Source organism: Tursiops truncatus, chromosome 9 (assembly GCF_011762595.2).
Source record: "Tursiops truncatus isolate mTurTru1 chromosome 9, mTurTru1.mat.Y, whole genome shotgun sequence".
Lineage (NCBI taxonomy): Eukaryota > Metazoa > Chordata > Mammalia > Artiodactyla > Delphinidae > Tursiops > Tursiops truncatus.
In genome coordinates, this window is record NC_047042.1 from 9,365,253 (window position 1) to 9,377,151 (window position 11,899).

General features: G+C 55.5%; 1 protein-coding gene and 1 long non-coding RNA gene across 3 annotated transcripts; one reads left to right on the forward strand and one right to left on the reverse strand.

Moving 5' to 3' along the window:
- Window positions 1-1,060: 1,060 nt before the first annotated feature.
- On the reverse strand, window positions 1,061-2,350 carry LOC117313563 (uncharacterized). Its single transcript, XR_004528052.2, has 2 exons — window positions 2,109-2,350; window positions 1,061-1,477 (listed from the first exon to the last, which is right to left on the reverse strand). It is a non-coding gene; the product is annotated as an uncharacterized lncRNA (long non-coding RNA).
- A 126-nt stretch (window positions 2,351-2,476) lies between these two features.
- DDX56 (DEAD-box helicase 56) lies at window positions 2,477-11,682 on the forward strand. Of its 2 annotated transcripts, XM_033862848.2 has the most exons (14): window positions 2,477-2,611; window positions 2,701-2,862; window positions 3,435-3,595; window positions 3,741-3,911; window positions 4,024-4,114; window positions 4,700-4,944; window positions 5,209-5,328; window positions 5,822-5,935; window positions 6,033-6,127; window positions 7,258-7,331; window positions 7,471-7,560; window positions 8,259-8,364; window positions 10,943-11,016; window positions 11,426-11,682. In XM_033862848.2, exons 1-14 carry the CDS (start codon window positions 2,552-2,554, stop codon window positions 11,501-11,503), a joined length of 1,641 nt encoding a protein of 546 aa, XP_033718739.1. In that variant the 5' UTR covers window positions 2,477-2,551; the 3' UTR covers window positions 11,504-11,682. The 2 variants fall into 2 exon arrangements, 1 of the variants encoding a protein (XP_033718739.1); XR_004528051.2 differs by lacking the exon at window positions 11,426-11,682 and having other exon boundaries at window positions 8,216-8,364; window positions 10,943-10,985.
- The last annotated feature ends 217 nt before the right edge of the window (window positions 11,683-11,899 follow it).

Consider the following 11,899-nt stretch of genomic DNA (forward strand, 5'->3'; position numbering starts at 1 on the left):
GGCCCGCGTACCGCAAAAAAAAAAAAAAAAAAAGTATATGCAATTTAGTTGTATAGGCTTTGTCATTTAATATTTTTGTAGATATTTTAAAAATTCTAATTCTGGATGGCCACGTTAACGGTCCAGTGAGGTGAAATGCCATAAATGACTCTTCCAAAATTCTTTGGATATTTAAAATAGTTCTTAATTGTCTTCATAGAATTAACACAGGGAAAATCAGGTAGCCTTGGAACTAGTCAGCGTGTGGACCTCTGGCCTGAGCCTCTTGGGGACCATGGGATGTGTCAGGAAGGGAACACATTTCTGCTCTGTGGCTGTTACTAGGAATCTAGCCAGCTAATCAGACACTGGAGCCTGGACTGTGGGAATACAGGAAACTACACAGAAGAGCTGGGGTGGCCTTCAACAGTCTGTCCAGCTGTGCATCTTAATTATGCTGATACATCAGTGTGTCCTCAGTTTCTCCTCCTGTGAATTTTTTGATAGGAAGGGGAGTGGAGTGAGGACAAAGGTGGGAGTATAGCACACCTTTACACTGATGGGCACTTGGAATCTCGATTGCCAGAGGACAGGCTAATAGGTGGTGGCTATGGGGAAAAGAAGGATTTCCATACTGGTGTGTGGTATTCAGACACATTATGGCCTAGGAAGATGTTTCTGAAAGTTCGGCTACATCCAAGGAATTCTGGTGATTTTCTTCCCCCCCCCCCCCCCAGTACTACCTTGATTCCATTCTGAAAGTCTTGCTTTCTTAGGTTATATAACACCCTTATCAAACAGCCTTCTACCTCCTTACCACAAAAAGGGGGTGGGGCGTAGGAGCCATTCTACTCATCCCATCATCCCTGGCCCAGTCCCCAGCTCTCACTCGGACTGGTAGTTCCCATCTCCATCTTTTGGTTCCAGCCCCACTTTACCTGTGGTGCATGAATTGCTCTCAGTTCTCACCCTAACAACAGCCAGAGCCTAACCTCTGGCTCTCATGCTGGGCCCACGTCAGAGGAGATTTATAGGGTCATGTGAGAAACTCGTCAATATAGATTCCTGGGCAACACTCAGGTCCAGCTGTTTAAGTAGGTTTATGTTTGGGGTGGTGTGGTAGGCAGAATAATAGCCTCCCAAAGATGTCCAGTTAGATGTACTAATTCCTGAAACCTGTGACTATGTTACCAAACATGGCAAAGAGGAATTAAGGTTGCTATCATCTGCCTCTAAAATACGGCGATTATCCTGGATTATTGGGGTGGGCCCAATATCATAACAAAGTTTCTTTAAAAATGGAAGAGGGAGGCAAAAGAAAGTTGCAGTGATGTGAGGTGAGGATCCAACCCTCCATTAACAGCTTTGAAGATGAAGGGGGCCACAAGCCAAGGTGGGAGAGGCAAAAAAGGGATGATTCCTCTCGAGCCTCCAGAAGGGAATGCAGCCCTGCCAACATTGTAATTTCAGCCTAGTGAGGCCTCCTCAGACTGCTGACCTACAGAACCGTAAGATAATAAGTTTGTGTTAAGCCACTAAGTTTATGGTAATTTGTTACAGCAGCAATAGGAAACTAATACAGGTGGGGACTAAGAAAACTTTTTGTTTTTGGCCGCGCTGCACCACTTGTGGGATCTCAGTTCCCCCAAACAGGAATTGAACCTGGGCCACCGCGTGAAAACCCGGAATCCTAACCACTAGGCCACCAGGGAACTCCCAAGAATTCTTATTTTTAACCAAGCTGTGCAGGCAACATGGGCTGCTAGGTTTGGGAACCCCAGAGCAACCTACCTTTTTGTTTCTTATGCCACTCATTCTTCCAGCCTTCATCCTTGTACAATCCAATTGCTATGGCCTGTCCTTTGGATTGCCTGTGGCCCTGAACCTTAGCCCAGCCTCGGTGACCTCTGTTATATGCTGGTACACCCAGCGTCGCTTTCTACTCTCAAAGCCATTGCCCCGTTACAGATTCCCACGGTTCCCACCACTGCTACAGGCAAACAGCCCTGGAACACATATGCTGGTGCACTTTTCCTGAGTACAGCAGGTGGCAGAGCAATTAGTGCTTACAGATAAACCTGACAGAGATCTCCCAGATGCATAATGGTAGGAAAGGGCGCAGGACTCACCAGTGTTTCCCGAACGTGGTAAGCTACCACCCGCAGCATGCCTGTTCTTAGGTAGTACACAGACGAACACTCTAAACATTTATGTATTTGTCAATATAACTAATGCTGGCATTACTGCTAGGGCGAGCCTGCCCCTGCAGCTGGTAACCTTAACCTAGCACGCCACTTGGAGGGCGTGTCAGGGAACCGGCGAGGACCCGAGGGGAGGGTCCCCGCCCGGGAGGGTCCCCGCCCCTCGCCGCCCCTCGCCGCCCCTCGCCGCCCCTCCCCGAGACCCCCGGCCGCACAAGCCACCGCATCCGCAGCACTCCGCGTAACACCGGAAGCCCACTTCCGGGACGTGCTGACTCCTTTGAAGCTGATTGGTTGCTGCTCTGACAAGCCCACGCGTCATCGCGTGCTCTTCCTGTCGCGCGTGCGCGCTGTCACTACAGAGCAGCAGCATGGAGGATCCCGAAACGCTGGGCTTTGAACACATGGGCTTGGACCACCGGCTCTTACAGGTACCGGGGAGGGCTGAGGAGCCGGGCTGACGTGGAGAGGGGCGGCGGCAGGGCAGCGCGCCGCCTGAGCCGTCCCTTGTCTCCTCTAGGCCGTCACCGACCTGGGCTGGTCGCGACCCACGCTGATCCAGGAAAAGGCCATCCCACTGGCCCTGGAGGGGAAGGACCTCCTGGCTCGGGCCCGCACGGGTTCAGGGAAGACCGCCGCTTATGCCATTCCGATGCTGCAGCATCTGCTCCACAAGAAGGCGGTGAGTCGGGGGAGGGGCCGGGAAAGGGAGCAGCAGGTGTCTGAGTTGCGTTGTGCCCTCTTGGAAAGCTGTGCCCGCCCCCCGCACGCACCCAAGTCTTTCCCAAGAACCGGGTTTTCTTTTGACCTCTTACCCGTGAAGCGTGGTCTGAGAGAACCTGGTGGTTTTGGGGTAAAACTCTCTGGCCTGGGATTCAGGTTACTTGGGTTCTAAGTCCGGGCCCTGCGACCACCGTTCTTTGTGTAATCTTGAGTAAATCGCTTTCTCTTGTTTATACTATAAAAAGTAGGCACATTTTCTCCTCCAGAAAAGCCAATGTCGTAATTAGTACATTTTAAGTCACTTTGTAACTATGAAGTAAGTTATCCTATTTGAGGTCAGTGCCTGGGAAAAGTCTTCTATCTACATTCAGAGGTGGGTAAAGTAAGTGAAGGGATGACCAGACCACAACTGGATTGTTGTGAGGAAGCCACAGCAGTTGGGTCAGATTGTCTGGAAGAGGTAGAGAGAAGCATGCGGTGGCTGTGATGACATGAACCGACCGGCTGAAGTCTTTAATTCGTCTCTTGCAGACAGGCCCCGCGGTAGAGCAGGCTGTGAGAGCCCTTGTCCTTGTGCCGACCAAGGAACTGGCACGGCAGGCCCAGTCCATGATTCAACAGCTGGCTGCCTACTGTGCTCGAGACATCCGGGTGGCCAATGTCTCAGCCGCTGAAGACTCAGCCTCTCAGAGGTGGGTGAAAGCAACAGGGCTGTAGGGGAATGAGTTTGCACTGGGATGTGGGTTTGGGTTTGTGTGCAGCAAGAAAGAGGGCTAATCCAGGGTGAGATCCCAGCTGCTACCCTCTCCCCAATACTGAGGTGTTGCCCACCTGCAGAGCTGTACTGATGGAGAAGCCTGATGTAGTGGTGGGGACCCCATCCCGCATATTAAACCACTTGCAACAAGACAACTTGAAACTGCAAGACTCCCTGGAGCTGCTGGTGGTCGATGAGGCTGATCTTCTTTTCTCCTTTGGCTTTGAGGAGGAACTCAAGAGTCTTCTCTGGTAAGGAAAAGGGGTTGTGAATAGACACTAGGACCTAGAGCGAGGGGGCAGTTCATCTGCCACAGTTAGAGGCTTTGGAGCTGGCGTCTGATGGGGCTCTGTTTCATTTTAGTCACTTGCCCCGGATTTACCAGGCTTTTCTGATGTCGGCTACTTTTAATGAGGACGTACAAGCACTCAAGGAGCTGGTACTGCATAACCCGGTAAGGGCCCTTTGGAAGCATCTAGAGGCGTTGACATGAAACTCAGAAGGACTTGCTTCTCCCTTCTCAAAGGAACCCTTTGTTATTTGGGGTGGGAAATTATTGGTTTAGCATTCCTGGTTCTGATGTGCTAGAAGCCGGTAGTTGTAACCATCCCCCTGTCCCCCAACCTAAAATCACTATGTAGCTCCAGATGTCCGCTAGGAGCTTCAAACCATGCTTTGCCTAAAGCCTGAGAAGGGACCCCCAAGGGGCACAAAGGCTACTTTGAGCAGCAGGGCTAAAGTTCTCACCTTATGTGAACTTTACTCTTCAGGAAGGTTGCTGCTATAGGGGTTCTCTCCTCACTACAGTCATTTATAGCATGTTTCTCTTTGTTCTGTGCCCCAAATGTTTGTAGTTTTGTAGTTTGATGTTCTCTGTACACTACAACGGTTAGCATGCTTTGAATTCTTACATTACACAGTTGGAGGGGACCCACGGTGCCCTGCACTAACACGTTTGTGCTGTGGTTGGTGAGCCAGTGGCTTGCAGTAGCATTTCTGTCTTCTTTTCTTTCCTGACCACAGGCCTGTCCTCCCCTAGGTTACCCTCAAGTTACAGGAGTCCCAGCTGCCAGGGCCAGACCAGTTACAGCAGTTTCAGGTGGTTTGTGAGACTGAGGAAGACAAATTTCTGTTGCTGTATGCCCTGCTCAAACTGTCATTGATTCGGGGAAAGTCTCTGCTCTTCGTTAACACAATGGAGCGGAGTTACCGGCTGCGCCTGTTCCTGGAGCAGTTCAGCATCCCCGCCTGTGTGCTCAATGGAGAGCTCCCGCTGCGCTCCAGGTGTGCCATCTCCCATGTTTTGGTTGAAGATCGTGCCCAGGCTCTGGGCTTGACTGATCCTCGCTGACTTTATCTGTCACAACTCTGCGGTACCTACTGTAATTCCATCTTCATTTGAGGAGGTTGAGGCACAAAGATTAAGTCGGGGAAGAGTTGAAGAAGAGGGAAGAGTCAGGAAGGGTGACCGTTATGACCAAGCAGGGGGCAGGAGAGGGACCTCCAGCCTGCTCTTGGGGCTCACTTCCGTCTGCTCTCGGGCCACAGGTGCCACATCATCTCACAGTTCAACCAAGGCTTCTATGACTGCGTCATAGCAACAGATGCTGAAGTTTTGGGGCCTCCAGTCAAGGGCAAGCATCGGGGCAAAGGACCCAAGCGGAACAGGTGAGTCCATGCTTCTCTTCTCCCAGCCCTCCCCAGGGAGACCCGCTTTTCAGCCTTTGGGGGCAGGGAGCGAAGGGCCAACACACGTGCTGCATGGGCAGCATGAAGGGCCAGACTGCCTGGTTTGTTGGCACGTCATCATCCTGTGAGGGGAGGTGGCCCAGCCTCCAGTGGCTGTGACTTTTGGGAAGGATCTTTCTTAGGGGGAAAGAGGAGTCCCCAGTCTCTGTCTGCCTAACGGGTTGGCTGGCTGGGAATTGTTATCGGATTGACGGTGGGCAGTGTTGCCCCAGAGCTGAGGTCAGAGCCCGGTTTGGCTGCCCCCACTACCCTAGTTCCTGTTCCAGTTCAGATGCTTAAGAGTCTTACACGTGTCAGGGTCCTGTAGTTCCATACAAGGCTTTGTGTAGAGATTTTGCTGATTAAATGAGCTTGAGAACGTGGCCTTGGAGGAGAGGAGGGGTCTGTCTGAGGTCGGGGCGTTTTCCTGCAGGGCCGCTGATCCGGAGGCTGGTGTGGCCCGCGGCATAGACTTCCACCACGTGTGTGCTGTGCTCAACTTTGATCTCCCCCCCACCCCCGAGGCCTACATACATCGGGCCGGCAGGTAGGAGAACTGGAGTGTGGCGGGCTGGGCACCTGGACGGAGGACACACTGCAGGACATATAGCCAGAGACACGGGCTGGGCCATCTCTCCTTGCAGGACGGCACGTGCCAACAACCCAGGCATCGTCTTGACCTTCGTGCTGCCCACGGAGCAGCCCCATCTGGGCAAGATCGAGGAGCTTCTCAGCGGAGGTAAGAGCCCAGCTCTCACTGGCCTGCGCCAGGGCCAGGCTTCTGCCATGACACCGTAGACCCGGTGGTGGTGATGGCAGCAGGGACACCGGCACAAGCAGCAGCCGCCCGCATACTTGGCCATGCTGTGCGCCATGTCGCTCCACCTGTCCTTGCCTTTCCCTGGGTGGCAGGCACTGCCCCCCTTCACAGTCAAGCCAGCTGAGGTCCAGAGCCGTCGTGTAATTGGCCAAAGTCATGTTTATTCTCTGCCTCATGGGGCAGAAGGGCCAAGGGAAGAGGTTTGGGAGACAGGGTGGGACTGGTGGCATCTCAGAGGAGACCCTGGGAGAGGGGGCTGCTGGGGGGTTTCTGCGCTGGCGCCTTCGGGAGGTCATGCTGTAGCGGGGCAGCCAGGCGGCGTTCCAGGCTGCAGGAAGGGCACGCTAGCCGGGGCTGGGCAGGGCTGCTCCACCATCCAGCAGGTTATGGGTGGAGGGTCCAGCCTGGGCTTCCTGTGGGGCCTCACTGCTGCTCGCCACATGGGCCGAGAAAGGACATGCTCACTGCCTGGCATTGAGCCCTGGGCTTGTGTAGAAGGTGGCCTGGGGCACTGCGTGACGGCGGATCGAGGGACGACTCTGGGCCTTGCTTCTCTGTGCCCTGGTTTCCTTACCTGAAATGGGTGAAGCCCCTGCTGCACCGCCAAACCCCGCCCCCCCGCCCCATCTTCTTTTGTAAACATCGAGTGACCCAGGACGCTACTATGACAGACCGGGGTCTGACGGAAAGGGCTGGTGCTCCTTAGTGCTCCGCGGCTGTCATCACGGGTACCTCGTGGCTGGAGTGGCCTGGAAGGAGGAGAGTGGGCGGGTGGGCAGGTCCTGAGGCTGAGAGATGTGACAGGAACCCAGGACGTGGGGACAACAAGCTGCCCTGGCCACAGCAGAGTGGATCGCCTGTTGTGAACTGTCCGTGAGACCCAGGTGTTTTTGCGCACGTGTGCACTGCGGGGAAGGAGTGGGCTGGCTCCCCGGCTGCCTCGCCCCAGCGTGAGGGGTGCCTCACCCCTACCTCTAAGCAGTAGGCCCCCACTAGACCCCAGCCTGAGCATTCAGCCCAGGGGAGCCTCACTGCCATCTCCTCCACAGGGAGTGGAGCCCCCGTCCTGCTTCCCTACCAGTTCCGCATGGAGGAGATCGAGGGCTTCCGCTACCGCTGCAGGGTGAGCGGGGCCCCCTGGGGTCGGGAGTGCTCGGAGCTTCTCTAGGACCCAGCGTCAGGCCCTTGCTGCTGAGCACCCCAGCACGGCAGGAGGGCTGGCTCACAGCCCCGCCGTCTTGACCTTCGGTGTCTGCCCCCAGGACGCCATGCGCTCAGTGACTAAACAAGCCATCCGCGAGGCGAGGCTGAAGGAGATCAAGGAGGAGCTTCTGCACTCCGAGAAGCTCAAGGTGAGGGGCCGTGGGGAGGGAGGGGCGAGGCTTTAGGACATCGCCCTTCCAGGAGGCTGGCCCAGCTATGAGCATGAGAGGCAGTGAACTGGACAGCTAGCTGTGCCTTCAGCAGGTCGGTGGGGAGGAAACAGGCCAAGAGCGGGTGAAGGATGCCAGCTGTCCTGTTAGGAGGTGAGTCAGCCTGGCCTCTGTGGTGGACAGTGGCCGTGTCCATCAGAATCACAGCTCCTGGAGTTTATTTTCTTGACGTGCACAGTCGCACGTGTGCCCATGTTCGTCATGATTCCCTAGGTGGAAACACCCGGGAGTCCTCCACAGAGACGCAGGAAGCCAAGTCGGGTGCATCCACGCGGTGCGTGTTACACAGAAAAGGAAGAGGCGGCTGTTTGTGTGTCAGTGCAGGACGGCCCGTGGGGTGATGATCAGTGAGGAGGGTGTGGCAGGCTCCTGACCTCCCCACAGAAAGGGGAGTGGGAATGGGGACACATGCCTTCCCATGTGTGCAGAGCACTTGAGGGGAGGTGAGAAACCAGGTCTGGAGCTGGCTCTGGAGGGGGACCAGGTGACCACAGATGAAGGCGGTGTGAGACCTTAGCCCTTGAAATTCTGGAAGACCGATTACCAGTTCAGAAACTCCCCTGTGAAATTGCAGAAGGAGGACTGACCCCGCAGTGCCCACCTCTCTCCCCTGCCAGACGTACTTTGAAGACAACCCCAGGGATCTCCAGCTGCTGCGGCACGACCTACCCTTGCACCCCGCTGTGGTGAAGCCCCACCTGGGCCACGTCCCTGACTACCTGGGTGAGCAGGGCTGGGGGACGCGGTGGGCGTTTGTCCCTCAGCTGCCGTGCACTGGGCTGACACAGGACCACGGGGACTGGGCAGCAAGCATGCACACAGACACAAACGCACCTCTGTTCACTCGCTTGAACTGAGCCGCACAGCCTCCTGGGTAGGCATTGCTGTCTCTGTTGGGGAGACAGGAAACCGGGCATTCAAGGCCAGGGGTTTTCGCCCCAGAGCCTGGCCCAGTGAAAGTGCGAGCCAGTACCTGGCCAAGCAGCCGCCTGGGTGTGGAAGGGAGTGACCAGGTGCGGGGGTGGGGGTGGGGTGTCGCAGGTAAGAGGCAGTGCTGCTGGTGCTGGAGAAGACTCGGGATTAGTGACCGGGCCAAGCCGGGGGATGGGAGGTGGCTGGAGTCCCTAGAACAGTTGGCAGAGGGGACAGAGAACAGACCTTGTGGGGACAAGGGATGTCTGGGTTGCAGCTGTGAGGACAAGAATGGACCCTGAGATGGTTTCTATGATGTAGAGGAGGCCAAAGCCCAGCTGAGGTGTTCAGGAGCCTGGCTCCATTTGCACCTGGGTAACGATGTCCCTTGTGTCTTTGGTAACGAGTATGTGTGACTTTTATGCTGAAGATGCTTAAAGTGGGTTAAGGAAGAGGAGTGGTGAGTGCAGACCCCCTTCCCCAGCACCCCACTGGATTGGCATAAACTGGCAGGTGTGGCAGGAGAGGCCCCAGCGAGTGGAAGGGAAGGATCCAGGAGATACGGGAAAATACCAACTTCCCCCAGGACAGTGAGCTATAGGGGACACCAGCCGGGGTCCTGGTCTGCGGAGTGAGAAAGGAGGGGGGAGAGGGGGTGGGAGTGTTCTTGGGAGTGGCAGCTTGAGGTGGGATCTCAGTTCCCTGAGCGGGAGTCGAACTCGGACCGTGATGGTGAGAGGGGCGTATCCTAGCCCCTAGACCACCAGAGACTAGTAGTGCCTAGGAGCAGGGCCCTGGCTTTTGTCTGCTTTGAAGAAAGAGTTCAGCAATTCTTTAAAATTCAGCAAAAAGTAGTGAGGTAAGTAAAGTTTTATTAGGAGGGAAGGTGGGTGCAGAGAAACATGGGTGGGCTCGAGAGAGAGAGCACGAGCCAGCCGGGAGCTTTTGGGGTGCTTCAAGTCACTTCTGTGGAGGCAGCTTTCCAGTTTCATCTGGCCAGTCATCTTGCTTTATCTGGCTCCAGGTCCATACCTGGTTGGACTCAAGGCCCTGCCGGATGTGCGCATGCATCTTTTAGCCAAGATGGATTCCAGCACGAGGGTGTTGGGGAGGTTAGCAGACCATATTATGGTCTAGCGCCCCCTCCCCTAAGGAACTGTTTGCTCATGCATAGTTTGGGAGGTCTCCTTGACCCCAAGAATGGGAAATATGTGGTTTCCTTATCTTTTACCTAAGCAGCGCTTAACCCCTCTCTGTTCCTGCCATTCCCGTTACCTTGAGGTGTCCACAGGAGACAAAGTCCAGCTGCTTATCCTGTTCCTATTATTATCATCTTTATTTTCAAAGTGTAAACAGGAGGCTAGTTGTAAATGGCTAACCTGGGGCTCATCTATCTCCTGCCTCAGGAGGGAACTCCATCCTCTCTGTCACAAAGGAGCAAAGTCATTGCCAGAAGCGTGTGACCTAAAGGGGTCAAGGTGACGTGGGAGGGTGTGGCGGTGTGATGCCCAGAGGCCTGTCAGGACCTGTGTGGCCTGGCCGGATGGGACCCTGTGCTGTTGGGCAGTTGGGAGTGACAGCAGAGCCCAGGGATCATGTAGCAGGTCACGAGCAGTGATGGTGGCACCTGACAGGTGAGGAAGGATATGGGAGGAGGGGCCACATAGGAAGAAATTACATGTAGGGTTTTTTTGTTTCAGCAGCATTTTCTTTCCTTTTTTTTTTTTTTTTTTTTAAATACTTATTTGGCTGCACCGGGTCTTAGTTGTGGCACGCAGGATCTTCGTTGTGGCATGCGTGATCTTTAGTTGCAGCATGTGGGCTCTTAGTTGCGGCATACAGAACTAGGTCCCTGACCAGGGATCTAACCCGGGCCCCCCTTGCATTCGAAGAGCGTAGTCTTAACCACTGAACCACCAGGGAAGCCCCAGCATTTTCTTTTCTCTGTTACACATTTACTGTGACAAATCTAAATACTGTAAAGAAGTGTTTTAGACGGTGAAAGTCCCCAGAATCCCACCCCTGGGGATAGCTGTTCTTCTGGCCCTGTGCATGTGTGATAATAGATAGTCGTGTGTTCTTAGGCATTTTAAGTGTGTACTGGAGTGCCAGGCACTGGCTCAGAGTGGGAGAGAGCACCCTGGGAGCCAGCTGGAGGGTGGAGCCAGCTGGAGGGTGGAGCCAGCTGGAGGGTGGAGCCAGCTGGAGGGTGGAGCCAGCTGGAGGGTGGAGCCAGCTGGAGGGTGGAGCCAGCTGGAGGGTGGAGCCAGCTGGAGGGTGGAGCCAGCTGGAGGGTGGAGCTGGCGGGCTCTCAGACGCTGGCTGAGGAGAGGGGCTGGAGCTGGCGCACGGGGTGGGCAGTGGCCGCTGAGCCAGATATCTCTTCCAGTTCCTCCTGCTCTTCGCGGCCTCCTCCACCCTCACAAGAAGCGGAAGAAGCCCCCTTCCTCTAAGAAGGCCAAGGTATGTCCCCTGGGGCCTCGGTGACAGCTGCAGGGCTCCCCTCTCAGCTTGCTCCCTTGTCGCCAGGATGTGCTTGCCCCTTGCCCTCAGGAGGGAGAAGTCCCGAGGACTGGCCCCAAACTCCAGGCCCCTGATCAAGGTTGTGGGTACTGGGGCTCTGCCTTGGCCACCCACGGGGCAGCTTCAGGAGCAAAGGGGGACCTACTGTTCTGTCCCCACTGCCCTCCTCATTCTTCAAGCTACAGGAAGTAGAAGGTGGGCCCCTGCGGTGTCCACAGCAGCTCCTGTCCTTGGCTCATGGCCTGTACGGCTTGTCAAGTGGCAACGGCACCCCCTTTTCTGAGTCTGTCTCCTTTTGCTCACACGGACGTCCACTCGCCACAGCTAATCCACAGTTTTGCCCCCACAGAAGGCGAAAACCCAGAACCCACTGCGCAGCTTCAGGCACAGAGAAGAGAAGCGCGGACCCACAGCAGCGCCCTCCTGAGCTTGTCCAGGGCCTCTCCCGGGGCTGAGCACAGGGTGTGGAGCAGGCTTCCCAGCCTGGAGGGAGCTTGATTCCCGCACTGGATGGACTGGATTCGGGGCAGGCAGCACTGTGGCCCTCTAGACTTATGGCCAGGGTGGTGCTTTGCCTTTAACAACAGAATAAAAATCCTAGCTGCCCTGGTTTGTGCCTCCTGCCTGTAGGAAGGGGCCATCCCTGGAAACCTTGGGAATCAGAAACCACTTCCGGTAAGCAGTGCCTGGCTCTCTGCCTGCTGTGTACAGTGCCTCCTTGGCCAGAAGAGGTAAGCCATGCAGTGCTGCAACCTGGTGCCTTCGGGCCCAGGAGACACCTGCCCTCCTCTGGGTCTCTGGCCTAACCGCCAGCAGCTCCAGC